The sequence below is a fragment of the Haliaeetus albicilla genome, chromosome 7 (assembly GCF_947461875.1).
Source record: "Haliaeetus albicilla chromosome 7, bHalAlb1.1, whole genome shotgun sequence".
NCBI classification, from domain to species: Eukaryota; Metazoa; Chordata; class Aves; order Accipitriformes; family Accipitridae; genus Haliaeetus; species Haliaeetus albicilla.
In genome coordinates this window covers 3,291,338-3,310,475 of record NC_091489.1, presented here as the reverse complement: position 1 = coordinate 3,310,475, position 19,138 = coordinate 3,291,338, and the positions used below count along the sequence as shown (strand labels likewise).

Genomic DNA, 19,138 nt, shown 5'->3' with positions numbered 1-19,138 from the left:
GGAGTTGAGCAGTGCTTCTGTGAACCCCGAGGGGAAGGAAAAAGCTTGGGTCTCTCCTGCCCATAGACTAAAACCAGCAAAAAGGCGTCATTCCCTCAGCCATGGAGAGGAGGAGGTGTTTCTTGCTGCTTGTGCTGGATTTCAGGTTTTATCCCCCAAAGATGGGTAACTGGAGACAGTGAAGCAATGATGTCCTCGGTGGCAAGACTGAATGTTGCCCATGGAAGGGCAGTTAGCTAAGTATTCAACAGTAGTGACTGTTAATTGTGGCTTAATGTGAATGATGCGAGTGGTATAATTTCATTTCTTTGGAGGGATTATGGTAATTTAAGTTTTAATCTAATAAAACCTGCAGCAAGTACCTAAAGTGCATATTGATGTCCCTTTCTTTTTAAAATGTTGATTTTAAAATAAAAATTTTAAAACTTTTTTTTTCCTCATTCCATGTGCACAGCACAAACTGCAGATGCAAGAAGTTTGTAAGACAGTTTGATCTGAGAGCATGCGGTTTTGCATTAGTGCTAGTTGTCCGCAGTTCAGATCTTATGGAGTCAGCTGTAGTTGTATTTCCCAGAGCAAAGCTCAGGAGCAAAAATTTCCATTGAGTTAAGTGTGCATCTCTGCAGGGTGAAATACTTACTTCTTAGCTCCTGATAGCCAGTATCTCTTTTTCAGGGTTTACATGGGCCCACTAGTGCTTTTTTAAAGGAAATTAGACCTGAAAAAAAACCCACTCTTGTTTTACAGTTAAATAATGCCTGTGTACCAGTATTTCCAGGTACTTTCTGAAGGTGCATAGAACTTAAAACCCAAGTACAAAGCCGTAAACTGGAGTGGAGGCTGATGTGAGCCTTGCTTGGGAGAGGTCTGGTCTGCAGCTGGACGCTGCATTCAAATCCAGACCTGCCCTGCAACTGTGCTTAAAGACTCCAAATTATGTTGATAGCAGTTTGTGGGGAATTATGTGCATCTATGTTGATGTGCTTTTTGTGAACGTTCTCCTGTTTTGAGATGTGGGATTTTTAGGTATATATTCTCTATGCTTTCCACCATTTCCTTTTCAACAACTAATGACTTGGCCTTCTTCAAGAGTGTGAGTCTGTGCTATACCCTTTCTCCCCCAACAACCCTCCATATCAGCCTTTGTATTTAAAGCAATTCGTATCGCAAGATAACAATTCTATGTCTTTTACTCTTTTTTTTTTTTTTTTTTAATCCTTTCGAGTTCAAAACTAACAGCAATGGAGTTCTTGTGGTTCACTGGCTATCCTGTGCAGTAAGAGGAAGGCGGATAAGTACCACAGAAAGTGTTTAGCAGAAGGCTAAACTGTAAGGCATGTGATGCTATTATATCTGCCAAAGTTATGAATCCTAGTTTCCAAGCTCATCTTTGAAAGATATTTTGTGTATCTGCCTTAGGGATCAGGACTCTGAAGTCAGAGATGGGTTGATTATTCTATTTTGTTTTAAAACCTCCCCTCTGGTAACTGGGTGCCTGTTTTATCAGTTGTGCTTGTGTATTCATTCAGGTGTGTTGCATTGTTTTTAACCGCATATGTTCTCTGCAGATCACAGTTTGACTTGGCACTTAGGAGTTGGGAACTTCACTAGCATATAAAGGCAATGAGAATTTCCTTCTGGCCAAAGGGATTCGGTTTGAAGGAGAAGTCATTACCAACACCTTCTCTAATAGTAAGGCTTCAGGAGAGGGTTTAAGCTATAGGAAATTATTCTGTTGATGTTACTGGAGACACTCTGAACCTAGGGGTTTGTTTTGCTGCTGAGTTCCGGTTGCATGTTGCTACCTGTAGCTTTTTCAGATTAAGAACTTTATTTGTCAAATTTATCTCTGATAGTCTGAGACTCTCAAAATGAAAATAGGGAGTAAGTAGTGAGTTGAAATGGTAGCCTCAGGGTAAAGTAGTAAATCCCAAGTCAAGTGGGGGGCCTCCTATTTGAGTCTTGGACTCCTTAAAGGAAATTATATGCTAGGCTTATTCCTATAAGGAGCTGCATATTGAAAGAATGAGTGGAGGTGGTATATCCCTTCTTCAGAAAACATACGGTAACACTTTAAAATGTTGAAATATAGTGTATTTTGAAGGTGCTAGGGGGGAGGGAGAAAGCATGATGGCTTTAAATTGTGTCCCATGAGGTTTAACAGCACTCCTGAAATTTTTTTTTCTTTGTTCTTAGTTTGGGTTTTTTTTCTCTTTTTGGGGACGGACAGGGTGAAAATCAATTATACATTTCTTCTGCTGAGTTGTGGAATTCTGTTTAATATTCAAACTGGCGATGTCAAGGGTGCCGAGTCCTCCTCCTCCGGCAGAAATGTCGAGTGGACCTGTAGCAGAGAGCTGGTGCTACACTCAGGTAAGTCCACGCTGTGCTGAGATACTCTTGACGTAATGCGATGAGAACCTGTGGTAAGAAGTTTAATCAAAACAAGTTCAGAGTCTGGATTTTCAGGTGATGTCTTGCTTGCTAACAGCGAGCATTCACCAAGGCAATAGTAGAATGTTGTGCTTGGCCCTTGGCGGAAGTTTGGAGGAGGCAGTTGGAGAGGTCCAGCTGCCACTGCCAGCCATTTCCAGACTCTTGTCTTGTGCTTGGGGGTCATTTGTCATGCAAGTGACTCAGTAAAACTTCCAGGCTTTCAGTTTTTGCCTTTAAGATGGAGGAGGTGAATAAGCATGACACTAAACTGCCTATTATCCTCTGTCTTAAGATCAAGGTGGTGAAGTTTTCCTACATGTGGACCATAAACAACTTTAGCTTCTGCCGAGAAGAAATGGGTGAGGTCATCAAAAGCTCAACCTTTTCATCTGGAGCCAATGATAAACTCAAATGGTAAGAAATAGAGCAGAGAGGTTCACCCTGTTTGTACAACTGTGTGAAAGAATTTGGGGTGTGAGGTGGGTTGACCCTGGCTGGACGCCAGGTGCCCACCAAAGCTGCTCTATCACTCCTCTCCTCAGCTGGACAGGGGAGAGAAAATATAACAAAAGGCTCATGGGTTGAGATAAGGACAGGGACAGATCACTTGCCAATTACCATCATGGGCAAAACAGTCTCAACTTGGGGAAAATTAAATTTATTACCAATCAACTTAGAGTAGGGTAATGAGAAATACAACCAAATCTTAAAACACCTTCCCCCTCACCCCTCCCTTCTTCCTGGGCACAACTTCACTTCTGAATTCTCTACGTCCTCTGCAGCGGTACAGGCGGACGGGGAACGGGGGCTGGGGTCAGTTCATCACATGTTGCCTCTGCCACTCCTTACTCCTCAGAGGGAGGACTCCTCGCTCTTCCCCTGCTCCGGTGTGGGGTCACTCCCATGGGAGACAGTCCTCCACGAACTTCTCTGATGTGAGTCCTTCCCATGAGCTGCAGTTCTACATGAACTGCTCCATGGGTCCCTTCAACAGGCTGCAGTCCTTCACACACAGACAGCTCCAGCGTGGGTCCCCCATGGGGTCACAAGTCCTGCCAGCAGACCTGCTCCAGTGTAGGCTCCTCTCTCCAGGGATCCGCAGGTCCTGCCAGGAGCCTGCTCCAGTGTGGGCTTCCCACAGGGTCACAGCCTCCTTTGGGCATCCAGCTGCTCCAACATGGGGCCCTCCACAGGCTGCAGGTGGATATCTGCTCCACTGTGGACCTCCATGGGCTGCAGGAGGACAGCCTGCCTCACCATGGTCTTCACCACAGGCTGCAGGGGAATCTCTGCTCTGGTGCCTGGAGCACCTCCTCCTGCTCCTTCTTCACTGACCTTGGTGTTTGCAGAGTTGATTTTCTCACCTGTTCTCACTCCTCTCTCTGGCTGCAGTTTTTGTTCTGCAGCAACTTTTTTCCCTTTCTTTAATATGTTATCACAGAGGTGCTTCCACCATCACTGATGGACTCGGCCTTGGCCAGCAGCAGGTCCGTCTTGGAGCTGGCTGGCATTGGCTCCATCAGACATAGGGGAAGCTTCTAGCAGCTTCTCACAGAAGCCACCCCTGTAGCCCCCCCACTACCAAAACCTTGCCGTGCAAACCCAATACATTCTACTCCTCACCTCTGTGCATCACATATTTAAGAATTATCATTAAAATCCACATTGTTCACACAATCTTCACAAGCTTCACTTATATCAACAAAGAAGAATTCTCCACACCAATATCAAAACAACATGATCACAACACCAACAAAAAGCGGACAGTTTACACACAATCCACCCCTTGTCCCTTCACCACAATTACAACATCATAAATTCCCCACAGTCATTCCGCTCTTCACTGTCTAGCTGTGTTCAGTCCATGTTTTGCCTGTTACCTCTCCCAATTACTATCCTTATCTCAAATTCCTCATGCCCCAGATTGGGTGCCAAAACCAAAGGAAATATATTTTAAAAAAATACTTGTACTGCACACGAGTTCTTGCTTCCTCGGATGTACAACATATGCACAGGGAGAAAGTATTGTTGCTTCAGCACAGTGTTTGGACACACAAAACAAATGTGAGGATCTGGCTGCTTGCAGTGTTTCTCTGATAATGGAAAACATCAGAAGTAATAGAAGCCATAGCTGGAAGGGAGACTACATTCTGCCTTGAAGCAGAGATGTGCCGTGGAGGATTATTAATGTCTTAAGTTGGGGGTTTTTTGACTGATGTTTATCTTAACAAGTTCTTATAAGCCGATGAAAGTCCACAGCCAGTGTATTCAAGCTCTATTTCAGCCTTGGTTTCAGTCCCTAATACTCCACGTTGTTAAAAAGATAATTTTTGCCTGCACTGTAAATCCTGCAATTTAAGACTATTGCTACTGTATTACCTTTCTCTTTATGGCAACTTTTCATGAATTTGGAGACTTGACGTTGTTATTTCGATCATTGCTGTGTTCTATAACTCCCTTCTGCCCAGGACTTCCTGCTTCTTAAAGTTGATGGGGTTTTTGCCCTTTTCCTTTCCTTTAAATCCTTTCTTATCTTCCCTGAGTTCTCAAGTAATTTCTAGTAACTCAGAGTGGACTTTGGTCGGAACGTGTATCTACTATGAGCTGTGTCTGACCTAGTAGATCCATGGACACCTGGTTCCTTACTTTATCCCTTGTTGCTGATATTAAGTGTTCTAGCATTTTTCTTTAAAACTCCTTTCTATAGATTGCACCAAATCAGCCACTAAATAATATAGTGTGTGTATGTGATACAATTTGTGTTCCCTTCCTTTGGGTGGCAGACCTGTGCTTTCCTTGGACTGCTTTTTGTTATTAAATTACTTACCTTTATAACCTTTGCTAGTCAGATCTCACTGTAATGTCTAGATCTTTCTGATTTTTTTTTTTGTCCTTGTGTGTTTGAGCTGTTAGTCATTTGGCCTAGATTTTGCTTCTTGTTAGATTCTGTGTCAAGTTTCAGGTCATGGAAGTGCTTATGAGTTAGCCTCTTCCTGCTCTTACTACCCTTTCTTCATACAGGAGTAGTTTTCTCTTTTTGCCCTAGTATTATGTTTTTGAGAAACTACCAGCCTTCCAGAAATCCATTTTTCCTTTCAGTTACTTCCTGTGGAATTTCATTTCTCCAAATTTGTCGCACTTCCTCAAATCCATTGCCTCCATTCTACTCCTTCTTTCACTTTCCCTTTGTGAAAGTTGCCATCCAGGGTGCTTTTCAGAAATTTAAACCGTACGCCTCCCTTCTTTTCTCCTGTGTTTTTTTTAATTGGTTTGCCCACGGTTACAGCCTGTATATTATTATCTGTCTTGGAGATGTAGCAGGAGGCTGACTGTAACACACAGTTACACTCTGTTTACCTGTCTATTATTTCCTTGTGGGTCAGTGGCTGTTAAACAGAACTTGTTGGCTGTACATTTATTGTGAAAATTCTACAATGCCCTTCCTTTGAAAGCTATGAATGACCTGCCAAAAACTATTCCTGACATCTCATTCAGATGCCTGCTTCTACAGGTGTTTACGTGTGAACCCTAAAGGCTTGGATGAAGAAAGTAAAGATTATCTATCCCTCTATCTGTTGCTGGTGAGCTGTCCAAAAAGTGAAGTTCGAGCAAAGTTCAAATTCTCCATCCTGAATGCTAAAGGAGAAGAAACAAAAGCAATGGGTGTGTAAAAACTCTTTCTGTCTGATGGTTCAGTTGTTTGTCTTTTGCTGTTTGATCAAGCGAGTCACTCAGCTGGTGTTTGAAGCACTGTATCTTTCTTTCAGAGAGCCAGCGAGCATATCGATTTGTACAAGGCAAGGACTGGGGATTCAAAAAATTTATTAGAAGAGACTTTCTTCTGGATGAGGCCAATGGACTTCTTCCAGATGACAAACTCACTCTCTTCTGTGAGGTAAGTCTTCCTGTGCAGCTGAAAGAATAGCAGTTCCATTAGCTTAAGGTAGATGTGACCTTATTTTTCATCATTGCTTTTAAGGAGTCAGAGGTGTCAGGAGAAATACTGGATGTTTATATGGCGCTTAGATTTTATTTGTTTGTGTTTGTGTGTGCGTGCACCTGTGTGGCTAGTGGCTTTTTCTTTGTGTGATTCATCACATTTCACTTCCATTTATTTTTTGTTACTTTATATTTGTCTTTTACCTGTGATGATGATAGGAATTAAGCATGTTTGATTATCATTTCACTTCTGGTTTAGAGTTATCATCCATCTGTTTGTACTCCTTAATTTGAAACTCACTTGGGATAATAACCAGCACTAGCTCTGTAGTGGAAACTGGCCCGCCTATTACTTGCCTACTGAACAAATAAGAGCTTTCTTTATTTTCCTAAGTGTGTCTATACAGCCAACAGAAAGAAAAATTTAAGAAAAAGGAATTTTATAGTAACCACAATTTTTCTGTTCATTGTGTTTGTATTTTTCTACAACTGCTTACAAAATTATTTCACTAATACTAATTTCAGACAAAGATGCCGACGGTTATTTCTAAAACTAGATATTTAAGTTTAGAAACCTTAATGAGCAAATTTTTAAACTCTCTAATTCAGTGTCTTCAGAGCTTCTGCTGTCTTATTTCCATTGTCTTTTTAACTGCAGAATACCTCCTGTAGCTGTGATTTTTGCCAGAAGACAGGTAGAACAAGTTGTTCTCTCTTTGGATCTCCTGCAGTGTTTTTTATGGGAGTCTTTTCTTTTGCTGTGTTTTCTTTCAGGAGTGAAAGAAATGCTTCAGTCAAAGTTGTTCAACAGCTGGGGTTTTGTTTGTTTGTTTGGGATTTTTTTTTTTTTCAGTTTTGTTTGGCCATCATAAGCATGCATATGTTTAAATTAACAAACAGCTCCTAAAGGATATGTATTCAATCAGTAGCATAAATTATTACTGTCACGGAGGAAGCCCTTCTTTAATACTTGTAGCAATATGGGAGGAGAAGAGGAGAGTGTCTTGGATGACACCTCTGTAGGTCTGGCAATTACTCTTTTCTTCATGATAAAAGAGCCAGAAAACTTACAATTGTGGAGTGAAACTCAAAAATTAATGTCTGAGAAGGGAATTTGCAAGGTGCAAGGTAGATAAATCTTGAGATCCACCAGTAGTCTTGGCAACTAGTACTAATTCAAGTCACTCCACTCAGTACTGAATTACACCCTTCAAAAGCTTCAGCTCAGTGTTTTTGTTTGTTCTGGATGAAGAGGAAACTTGCTGCTGGCTTCACCTGGCCTTGATATCTTCTGTTTTCTCTTTTGGTTTATTCTACAGTCTCGCATGTAAGAAATATTAAGTTTAGTGATATCAGAGGGAAGGTTTTGCTGTCTGGAAACAGTTTGGTGACAACTTTCAACAGCTTGGTTTGGGTTTTTTTTTTTTCCCCTCCTTTTTTTTTTTTTTCCCCTCCCCTTTTCCTTCCTTCCCTGAGCTTGTAAGTCTCTTAGCATGTAAACCAGTGTGCCATATGCTCTCCTAATGCTTCCCTGCTGGCCACAGGTGCCAAGTGATGCTGCTCACATCTGTACTTTCAGCAAGCATGTTTTGAATGTAGAAACTCTCTAAGGAGTTAGCAATACTGGATGTTGAGATGCTTGTTATGTGGGGATGTGTTGGAGTGTTCTGTAGACCAGAAGGTTGCTGAGTGTTTCTGTTGGACCTTCTCATTGCTTTATTAAAGTTAAAAGGAAAAAGCCTTTTGCCCTCTGTTCATGTCCGGTGCTGAACACAGGTAATGTCTTGCTGAAAATGCTGTTAAGGCAGAGAATGATGTTCCTTGTTAAGCATTTCAAATCAGCCCTCATTTAGTTGTCAGTTTGGGGATTTTTGAACCTTGGCTTTGCAGGTGGGGTTGATTGTTCATATCCCAACTGCATTACTTTTTGCTGTTTAAATTATATTCCTACATCATAGGTAAATATTATTCCAGTAAATCTCCAAAAAGAACGGTGTTCCCAAAGTTATGGTAATAGCTCTCTCCTAAGCTAGGTAGCATTGGTTCCTTTGCTAAGATGTTGAAAATAGCTTAAGCAAAACCTTATCTATTTTGACCTCTAAGACTTGTCACCACTTGGAATCTACCAGTCTAAACTCCTTATGTAAAAAGCCATGTAATAGATTTTCATGCTAGTAACTGACGGACTTTCATAAGTGAAGAGGATTTATTTGTTGAGTTGAGACATAGCAAGTCTTTTTCAGCAAGGGATCTACATCTTAGAATTCCTTTTTAATGAATCTGGTGAGTTTTCATCCGTCCTTGAGTCCATGTCGCTGGTCTAGGTGTCACAGGGCAAGAAGATGATGTAGCTGTCAAATTAATGATGAAGAATATTAGCTTCCTCACATTTGCTCTGGCTAATCATTAGTGTCATTTGGCAAGCAGCATCTGATGTTGGTTTTGTTTTGAGTGTTGTATAGTTTATACAAGATGTGTCTGCCACCAGAAACCCACTGGACGTTTGTCAAGAGGGGGAGTATGTGCTGTCAGCAGGTTTTTTTCCTTAGAAGATGCTTCTGTCATCTCTCTCACTTCATAGTTTACTTCTTCTTTTACGTAACTGTGAAGCTTCCTTTGCTGTCCGTTTTTCTTCTTTGGCCACTGGTTATTAATAGAACTGAAATTTAACTTGGACTTGATGGCAAATCTAGGGAATAGTCTCATGTATGCTTCCCTGTCAATCAGCTTCTTCCTTTATTCTTTGTTATAGCGGGGGTAGTATTAGTCACTCTGATCTTTTCTAATTGGAGTCTGCTGTAGAAGGCGTATGATTTACTGTGTGTTTAACAATAATGGTTTGGTGCTGAATAGGCTCTTAACAGTTCCCTTTGTGTAGGTTATTCATCAGGCAGTATGGCTATGTATGGTCCCTGCCTAACGGTGTCTGCTTTAGAGCAGGTGATAAGGAATCTGTCTGCCGTCCCCAAATCTTCCTAATTACTTGACATAAAGCTGCTCTTTTAAACTTAGTGTTTAGGGGTTTTTTATTTTATTTTGTAGTGTGATTGAAGCATTGAACTGTCAAAGAAATTTAGAACCAGAAGCAGCAGGACGTTTGTGGGGGGCAGACACTGCCCTTGCATACATGTGTGGATGCAGTGCTTGGTTATAGAAGCTCTTTGTATACTTCATTTTCATTTGTACTGCTGTCTGTATTGCATTATTGATTGGGGAGGGTTTCAGAGTGTTGATAGAAGGAAAAAACTAGGTCAGGTGTGGTGTCTGTAAAAGCAGAAAAATAAGGTTCTACTTCCTTAGGAAAACATCTAATAAAGTTATGATTAAATTGCATAGAAGTGCTGTTAATTTGGGGTTGAAAAGAAAATCTGCTGGTGTGATTTAGGACTTGGGACAGAAACTCTGGAGGAGCAGAGAACAGGGTTAAGGCAGAGTAGAAAGGATGCTTTTAAAATGGAGACATTTTTAATCATACAGTGATTCTGCTGGAGAGGTGTGGGTTTTGCTTTGCATTTTGCTTCACCTGCCCTGGAAATAAAAACTTCCTGTAGGGACATTAGTTTTTCCAGTGTGGGTTTTTGAGTTTTTGGGTTGTTTGCTTTCTTTTCCCCTGCAGGTGAGTGTGGTACAGGACTCTGTCAATATCTCCGGCCAGAACACTATGAACATGGTGAAGGTACCAGAGTGCCGCTTGGCAGATGAGTTGGGAGGACTCTGGGAGAATTCGCGCTTCACGGACTGCTGTCTGTGCGTTGCAGGCCAGGAATTCCAGGCTCACAAAGCCATACTAGCAGGTCGGTATTGAGTTGGATGGGCCTTAGCGGGATAGGAGACAACAACATGATGGCAAGTGGGTTTTTTTGAGTTACTTCGTCTTTAAAGGAGGCTTCTGCAGCTCTTTTGATTAACTGCAGAGCTGTAGTAAAAGACCGTTTTGTGAACTATTACAGGGAAAGGAAGTATTTGCTCCATTTTTAATTGCCTACTTGTGGCCATGGCAAGGATGGTAGGAGGAATCTTTTGTGACTGTAGTGTACTATAACGTATTCCTAAAGCATTTGTAAGGAGAAGTTTGCTCATTTCCAGAGGAATACTTTCTTGCAAAGTCAAGAAACATACCTTACCACTCATGTACTCTTCAGCCTTGGTTGAAAGGACGTTAATAAATTCTCCTGTATCCAGTTTGAAGCTGCATCAGCCACATTACATTATGTCACAACCTATACTTCTTTACCAGTTGTACCCAATTTGCCCTATCTGCTATAGGAGAGTTTTTCCTGCATTAAGTAGCAGGCAACACTTAGCTCATCCTGAAGAGTAAAAGAGCATTTCTAACTGTGTTTTATTTTCCCCACTGCCGTAGCGCGTTCCCCGGTTTTCAGTGCCATGTTTGAGCATGAGATGGAAGAGAGTAAAAAGGTAAGTTACTGAAGGAAGGAGAACTTCTCCAGCTAGGTGAATAGCTCTCTAGTCAACTCCTAGCATCACTGGTCAGATAACTTTCTTGGGTAGTGTTTGTGACTATTGTCACCTTTTAACTGTTTTTCTCACATTAGATGCAGGTCTTTACTTCAGCTGTCCTGAAGGGAGGAAGAAAGGGATCAAGGAGGCAATTGTTACCTTTGTTACTCTTGGGGAAAGAGTCTGGGGTGGGATAGGGAGAAGTAGAGAATGTGAAATACAGCTTAGAATTCTTCTTACTCCATCTACATATTTTTCATTTTTCTTTTTGTCCTTTTTCCTTTCTCCTTTTTCCTTTCTCCTTTCTCCTTTCTCCTTTCTCCTTTCTCCTTTCTCCTTTCTCCTTTCTCCTTTCTCCTTTCTCCTTTCTCCTTTCTCCTTTCTCCTTTCTCCTTTCTCCTTTCTCCTTTCTCCTTTCTCCTTTCTCCTTTCTCCTTTCTCCTTTCTCCTTTCTCCTTTCTCCTTTTTCCTTTCTCCTTTTTCCTTTCTCCTTTTTCCTTTCTCCTTTTTCCTTTTTCCTTTCTCCTTTCTCCTTTCTCCTTTCTCCTTTCTCCTTTCTCCTTTCTCCTTTCTCCTTTCTCCTTTCTCCTTTCTCCTTTCTCCTTTCTCCTTTCTCCTTTCTCCTTTCTCCTTTCTCCTTTCTCCTTTCTCCTTTCTCCTTTCTCCTTTCTCCTTTCTCCTTTCTCCTTTCTCCTTTCTCCTTTCTCCTTTCTCCTTTCTCCTTTCTCCTTTCTCCTTTCTTTCTCCTTCCCCCCCTTTCTTTCTCCTTCCCCCCCTTTCTTTCTCCTTCCCCCCCTTTCTTTCTCCTTCCCCCCCTTTCTTTCTCCTTCCCCCCCTTTCTTTCTCCTTCCCCCCCTTTCTTTCTCCTTCCCCCCCTTTCTTTCTCCTTCCCCCCCTTTCTTTCTCCTTCCCCCCCTTTCTTTCTCCTTCCCCCCCTTTCTTTCTCCTTCCCCCCCTTTCTTTCTCCTTCCCCCCCTTTCTTTCTCCTTCCCCTTCTCTCTCTTTTTCTCTTTTTTTTTTCTTTTTTGCAAGTAGTACACATTCTAAATAGTTTGTCTGTGTAGCAAATTTCTGAATAATGAAAGAGCTTGGGTAGAAGGAAGCCTTTAGCCTCTTCTCAGGATCTTAATAAGCTTCGTTTTTCTGATACAGAATCGGGTTGAAATCAATGATGTGGAGCCTGAAGTTTTTAAGGAAATGATGTGCTTTATTTACACGGGGAAGGCACCAAATCTTGACAAAATGGCTGATGATTTGCTGGCAGCTGCTGACAAGGTACAGTTGGGATTTATGGGTGTTCAGAGAACCAGGAATGACGTGTGCGTTGCTTTACACAATGCTGCAGTAAGCTTTTCATGTGATCATTGTGGTTGGGCAGTTTCTTTGAATTGGTTGTGGCTTACAGGTAAACCTGGATGTAGTATAAGATACCTATAAGATAGGATATACATATAAGATACCTATAGCTGTATAGATACATATCTTAACATATAACAGTCAGGAATTTATGTCTCTACTGCTCATTTTTAAGCATTTTCTTAAAATTTCAGAGGACATCTCTATTCAGCATAATCTAGCATAAGAGTTGGGGGTGTGAAGAAAATTTAAAGGTGGACCTGGCGATATCTTTTTTTTTTTTTTTTTTTTTTTTTTTAGTGTGATTATTACCAAATCTCAAAAGTAGTGTTCTGTCTTGGCAAACAGGGCCTGCTTCTCCTTCTGGTCTGGCTGGTACCAGCAGCTTCAAGAGATGCTCTAAAGTGATGGATAGCCAAGAGTGGGAAGGTCCTGTTGTTTATTTTCTTTTTGCAGTGGCAGTCCCTGCTGTTTATGGAGAGAAGGGGTGCACTGGAGGAAGCCCTGTTGCCTAACCCATCTGTGGTTTTGCAGGGTCCTTGCCAGGGAGGTGTCGGGGATGGTCTGACTGGAAGGCTGCTGGTAGTCCCTGTGTAGCAGGCGCAGCCCTGTGGCCTTGCCAGCCAGACAGCCGCTGCCTCCTTCCCTTTGCAGCACCAAGGACAGAAGAGAGTGCTCTGCTGGCCAGTGAGCCGTATTAACCAGTGAAAATTCGTAATATATAATGAAAACTTTATTTCCTTTTTCTTTTTTCTCTTAAAAGTGAACTTAGTGCTGGTGAAAGATGCCAGTTTGACAGCACTGGAGACTAAAGTCCTGAATTTATCCATCGAACAGGTTCAGCACGGGTAGCAGCAGTGCAAGATTCTCCACACTGCCCTGCCAATGTGCCTCAACTCTGACCTGGAGGGACCACCTCTAGGGGTGAGAGCGTAGTTCAGTCTCCATGCTTCTTCAGTCCTTGGATTCTCTTGTGGGTGCCAGTTAGGGTGGTGGATTTTAAGATGTGGATGCATGTAACCTTGTTCCACGCAACCACCACACGGCCATCAAATTCCCTGTCACTGCAGACCTAGGCTTCATCAAAAATGCTGATTTTAGAGGTGAAATGCTCCATATGCCATTATTAGGTCACTGCAACTAGAATTAAAATGGGAAATAATGCAAGGAGATTCTTGGCCTGATTATAATCATTGCCACATATATTATTCAATATTTAAAGAGTATTGATTGAGAGCTCACATACCATCTTTAACTGAGACAAGTGTAAGTAAGAAGCAGTACATTAAGGACAGAGTAGGCTTTAACTTTGAGTTTCCTGGCTTTTAGTGTAGGTTTTTTTTCCTTTTAAACTCATTGTGTGTCTTTTAAAAGCAGAAATAAAAAATCTTTCATGAAAGCACATAAAACATCTAATATTTACTCAAGAGACTGAAACAGCTTCTTCTGAGTTCCTCCTGTCTCTTGGGGAAAATATGTAATTAGACCAAAACCAAAACAAAGCACGTCTTCTCAACCCAGGAGATACTATTTCAGCCTCTTGGGTAAGTATACTATTAGGTGGGGTGGGTTTTTTTAAAGTGTAATTAAGAAAGGGGGGAAGGGGAAATCTTGGTACCTGAGAGTAATTAGAAGCTGAGCTATTTGTAGTGAAAATCGAAGTAAAAATTGTACATGCGTGGAGGAGAATATTCAATTTACAAAAGGAATAATTTTAAGCTTCGTTTGCTGCATTTTAAGCTACTGACAGACAATAATATAAACTAATGGTTTGCCCCTCATTTGAAACTGTTTTAGTTACTGATACAGATTAAACAAGTAAATTTGATTTGTCTTCTCAGACATTCTGGTGGGAGAAAACTGTCCTGGTTGTGAGTGCCATGCCTCAATTGAAGTAATTATTATCACTGAGTCTTAAGTGAAAAAATGTTTTTATAATCTAAAATTATTCATTTAAATTTAATCATAATGGGATGAAAATCTCAATCAGAACATAAAATCAATTTATAGTAATAGTGCTTATCATATGGCAAGCCTTCCTGTCGTCATGCAGATTAGCTTGTTACCAGCTCCCTGTGCAGGTTGACAGAGCAGTCCTTACAAATCTGTTATCTTTTCTGAATGCGGCCTCACATACTGTATATCATGTCATTTCTAAGTTGTCTAAAAAAACCTTATAAACAATATGAAGGATACTCTCAAATGCAGTTAATCAGTCAGATTAAAAAAAAAATTAACAATTGCAAAGTGTGGTGGTTTTTTGGTTTTTTTTTTTGTTTTTTTTTTTTAGAAATGTCACTCAATTTGAAGTCATAAAGTGAAGAAGTCTTAGCTGTATTTAATCTTTTAGGACAGTTTATGTAGTGTTAATGTTATTACTCATAGAAGAACTGCATTAGAATTGACTAGTCTCCTAATCCCTGTGAAATGTAATCATGGGATCTAGAATATTCAGAAATATTCAGAAATATCAGTTTGTTTCATCCAAAGAGCTGCAAACCCCATAACCAGATCACACATACCAAGATTTTCAAAAGTATCTCAGTCTTGCAGTTCCCAGCTATGGTATTCTAAAAGACTGAGGTTTGGGGTTTGGGTTTCATTTCTTGATAGCAAGTGGCTTATAGTTTTCTGAGTATTGACCTTTTTGAAGTCTGCCCAAGACCACTGTGTTGCTTTTGAAAGTCTTGGCTGTGTCTGCATGTTTCAATACTGACTGAAGTGCTGCAGAAAGTAGAGTGTGAAATTTATTAGATAGCACTCTTCTTCTAAGCATATCCTTTGAATTTTGCAAACCATTGACATGGCCCAACCCTGTGGATCTAAAAAATGTTGAGACAAATGCACAATTGAATGGTAGAAATTCTTAGATTGAGAATGTGAAGTTAGAATAGAGCTTTTGCCAGGGCATTACAGACATGCTGTGATGTTTTGTTTCCAGCTGAATAGCCGCAAGAAATCAGGGACATTTGTTTAACTCTGTAGTGTTAAACTAGTAGCATGTACTTGAGCAAGGCTGATCTTAATGTGCAGGTCATTAATGGCAAAGAAATTGAGTGAAAACTGCCTAAACATCACTGGAACACCTATGGAGCATTCACTGTTAGATAGGTCTTCCCACTGAACCTGGGTAATACTGTCATGCAGTAATAGAGTGAGAATAAAGATTTAGCTTTAGCGTTCTGTGCCTTGAAGTAACTGAGATAGTATTACAGGTGACCTGAAATTCTCATTTCAAAGCATGAACACAGCACCAGTAAGCCTGTAACACAAGAAGGCCGGGATGAGTTATGGTGGGTATGTTTCCTCTCCATTGCTTTCCTCAGGGTGGGCACATCATGATTCTCCTTTTTTTTGCTGGTCACTACTTCTCTGAGTACAGTTCAGATGCATATAGCAAAGCAAAGAGGTCTGTTCAGCGTAATAGAGTAGTTTGTTACTGAAGAGTGAAGGAGCACAAGTAAGGCTTCATGTCAGGCCTGATGAGGTGTTTTCTCTCCTTTGTAACTGTACGTCGGCTTGTATTTTGCAGTATGCTCTAGAACGTCTGAAGGTGATGTGTGAGGATGCACTGTGCAGTAACCTGTCTGTGGAAAATGCAGCCGAGATCCTCATTCTAGCTGACCTACATAGTGCTGATCAACTGAAAACTCAAGCAGTGGACTTCATTAACTAGTGAGTTTACTTTTGTTCCAGGATACAACAAATCTAGAGGAAAGTGTTGTTTATTAGCAATAGGGTTCACAACTTGTAAACTGTCACATGCAGGGGAGATTCTCCTCTATTTTTTTTTTTAGTTCTCCCATTGTGATTCTTCATTTATCTGGCATCCCAGAGTGGCGTTGCCCTAAGGGCAGATTAGTCTTGTTCTGCTAGGACTGGTCAGAGTGTACAGGAGGACTGTCTCTGTGAGCTATTATGGGTCTCCTCCTAAGATCTCAAGAACTTTTAGGTAGTAGAATATCAGGTAGTCCCTGATATCGAGGGACTATATGCAACTTGTAATATAACCGACCTTTCAGTTGATGTAAAATGACTACCAACTACTTTGATGTCTGGAAACATTTTTAGTCCTATTTGTCAGTTAATACAGTTTTTCTCAGTACTTTCTATATTGATTTAAAATACTTCCATGCTGAGTAGTCAGGGTAGATGAGCATTGTGTTCCTGCTGTCCTCCACCTGGGATCATGTACGTTTGAGCTTTTCATCCTTAAGTTGAAGGACTGTCCGGCATACAATTGTGCCAGCAGGGCCAAAGCTTGGAATGTTTGCAAAAGATACCTTAACGTACATCGAGAATGATCCTACAACAGTACGCTAAAAATGTCAGGTTTCTCAGGCATGTGGAAAGAATCTGTTTAGTTAACCCTTTTTATCCCCAGTTGATAACTTCCAATTTATTCTCTCTTATTTCTAGTCATGCTTCTGACGTCATGGAGACATCAGGCTGGAAGTCTATGGTAGTATCGCATCCCCATTTGGTGGCTGAGGCATATCGCTCTTTGGCCTCTGCACAGTGTCCCTTTCTGGGACCCCCGCGTAAGCGACTGAAGCAATCCTAAAGTCCTGTCTGTCACATCACCCCATGTTTTTCTGGAAGCAGCATCAGCTGTTGCTGCTGTAACCTTGACCATCAGGTAGACAGCGAAATCTGTGGAGCTTTTACTCTGTTGTTGGGGGGAAGAGACTGCTTCGTGACACCCAGACTTTTTAAAACAGCACCAAGTAACTTGGGGAGAGGGGGGTGGGTGGGCCTGGGGCTCTGGGGCTGTTCAACCTAAAGAATCCCTGTCGCTGCATCGTCTGTGTGTTCCCTTCGACTTGGCTGAGTCAATTAAGTACAGGGTTCGGTTTAGGCACCAACCCAAGTCGGAAAAACCCAGCAGTGGTACTGGGGAAAACAACGTCTCTGCGTCTGGCAGCACAGAACAAATCGTCAGATGCCTGGAGCAAGAGGACATTTTAGCTTTGGAGAGCGTTGGAGGGTTAAAAAGAATTTCCAGTGAGGTTCTGGAAAGGAAGTACCTGATGGGAGCTCCAGTAGTATTTATATCAAAAAAAGAGAATTTAAGTCCTTCCAGCTGAGCTAAAAACTGGACGTTTGTGTAACTCCTTATTGCCATCCAGCAACAAGAAGATCAGTTTCTCTGTTAGTAGCACTTGTATGTTAATTGCAAAAAAAAAAAAAAAAAAAAAAAAAAGAAAAAAAAAGAAAAACCCCCCACCTTTTATAAAGTGACAGGTTGAAGTGAAAGGGGACAGTGAAAGGCTGTGTGTTCTGGAGGGTGTGAATAGACTGAAGGCAGCCTTTGGCAAGTCTGTATTGGTTTTGAAAGGACTAGAAAATCCTTGATCTGGAGCGTGCTCTCTGATGAGAACAACAGTTACTGTTTTTAGATATTGTGGGAAATGTTTTTGGCATTTTTCCCTGCTTTATTTCCCTCCTCCCCCTTTTTTAAAAAAAAAAAAAAGGAGAAATTTTATTGTTCATGAACGCTACGTCAGAAGTCCCTGTCCTGAGTTGCTAAATGATTCTTAACAACTGTTTGTACCTGACTTGCAGACTGTATAGGAGCCAGTCCTGTTCCTTTCTATTAGTCACTCTTCTTACAGGGAAGAAGTTTCAAAATAGCTGGTAACGTTGTTTTTTTTTTTCTTTTTGAAAATATAAATAATTACTATTTTGTACTGTGTGGTATCTGTGGTCTTTTTTTTGTTTGTTTCATTTTCAAGACTTCCCAGTTTAAAACCTGCTCCCAAAAGGTTCAGTTTCAGTCTGCTGCCATGTACTGATAGTGACATGCTGTTCCTGGAACTCAGATGGGATTTATTAAGGAATGTTGCACACAAAATCGCAATGCAAACCTGTGTTATTTCTCATGGCAGGTATTGCCAAATTACTAGAGAGCATGGGTTTTAATAATAGCTGTGTGAAGCTGACCCATGGTCCTTCCTTTTACCTGTAGCTGTTTAGATGTGGGAAGGGAGAATAGTATAAGCCACCATCTGTTTTATAACATTAAGGTGCAACGCAGGATGTCTGGGTAGGATAGACACCATCCATTTATGTCATCATTAGCCCCAAATCTCCAGGGAGGTTAGATTGAAATACGCAGTGCCAGGGCAGTGGCAAATTGATCTGACCTTAAGATGGTCAGGTAGGGCACGTAATGGATTACAGAGAATAACTCTGTTTTGTCTAGAAAATAGATTACTTATCTGTTGTCTCTGATTTTTCATTCTGTTATCATACTTTCTCTCGCAGCCTCTTGTCCCTTGTGTGAAGGAGAATTCCGTTCATACGCTCATGTTTAATCTAGCTGCTGCCTATTTTTATCAAATGGTGACTCATGAGAGGGTCCATGCCCCTTTTTGTGTTCCCCCACCGAGGCTCTCATCATAAACACACAACCGTCTGTATAGTAAGGCCTTCCTTTTACGTGGTTCATAAATTCCCACATTACATCTATTGCTTGAACGCCACTAATTCCTTTTATATTGGATTTAGCGTGTGTTTCCTTTTAGGTAAGCAAAGCATTTAGTCATAACGAGATTCTCTCCACTACCCTGTCAGAACTCAAACCCAGCATTTCTAGCTTATAATTGCATACAGGCATGAAAAGTTCATTGCCATGTAATTGCAGGAGTTGTCTGTGTGGCACAGAGATGTCTAATTATGCTGCAGTAACTGCATTGTTTACTGAAATATTCAAACCCGAACGAGACCTTTTATCCTTGTCACATTAGAGTGACCCAACTGCTCAAGGAGTGTCCCTGGCTCAGCCTTGCCCTGGGAAGCAGACATGCCTAGAACAAAGTAAATGGGTGTTCATACTGCCTGTACTTGGCCTTTTTTGGGGAGGCATTTACAGGAAAGCGATACACATTTGGCAGCCTCCTTCCCTGGAGGATGGGGAGATACCTGCAGGAAAATAATCTGTTCT

General features: G+C 41.2%; 1 protein-coding gene across 6 annotated transcripts in view; it reads left to right on the top strand.

The window, feature by feature from the left end:
• Window positions 1-17,882, top strand: part of SPOP (speckle type BTB/POZ protein) — a 31,522-nt gene extending 13,640 nt beyond the window's left edge. For all 6 annotated transcript variants that reach the window (XM_069786549.1, XM_069786546.1, XM_069786547.1 and 3 more), the window contains 9 exons: window positions 2,231-2,373; window positions 2,729-2,850; window positions 5,948-6,099; window positions 6,204-6,331; window positions 9,992-10,169; window positions 10,739-10,794; window positions 11,989-12,111; window positions 15,725-15,867; window positions 16,612-17,882. In XM_069786549.1, the coding sequence (XP_069642650.1) occupies window positions 2,296-2,373; window positions 2,729-2,850; window positions 5,948-6,099; window positions 6,204-6,331; window positions 9,992-10,169; window positions 10,739-10,794; window positions 11,989-12,111; window positions 15,725-15,867; window positions 16,612-16,756 (1,125 nt within the window). In that variant the 5' untranslated portion in view covers window positions 2,231-2,295 and the 3' untranslated portion in view covers window positions 16,757-17,882. The remainder of the gene's footprint in view (window positions 1-2,230; window positions 2,374-2,728; window positions 2,851-5,947; window positions 6,100-6,203; window positions 6,332-9,991; window positions 10,170-10,738; window positions 10,795-11,988; window positions 12,112-15,724; window positions 15,868-16,611) is intronic.
• Window positions 17,883-19,138: the final 1,256 nt, after the last annotated feature.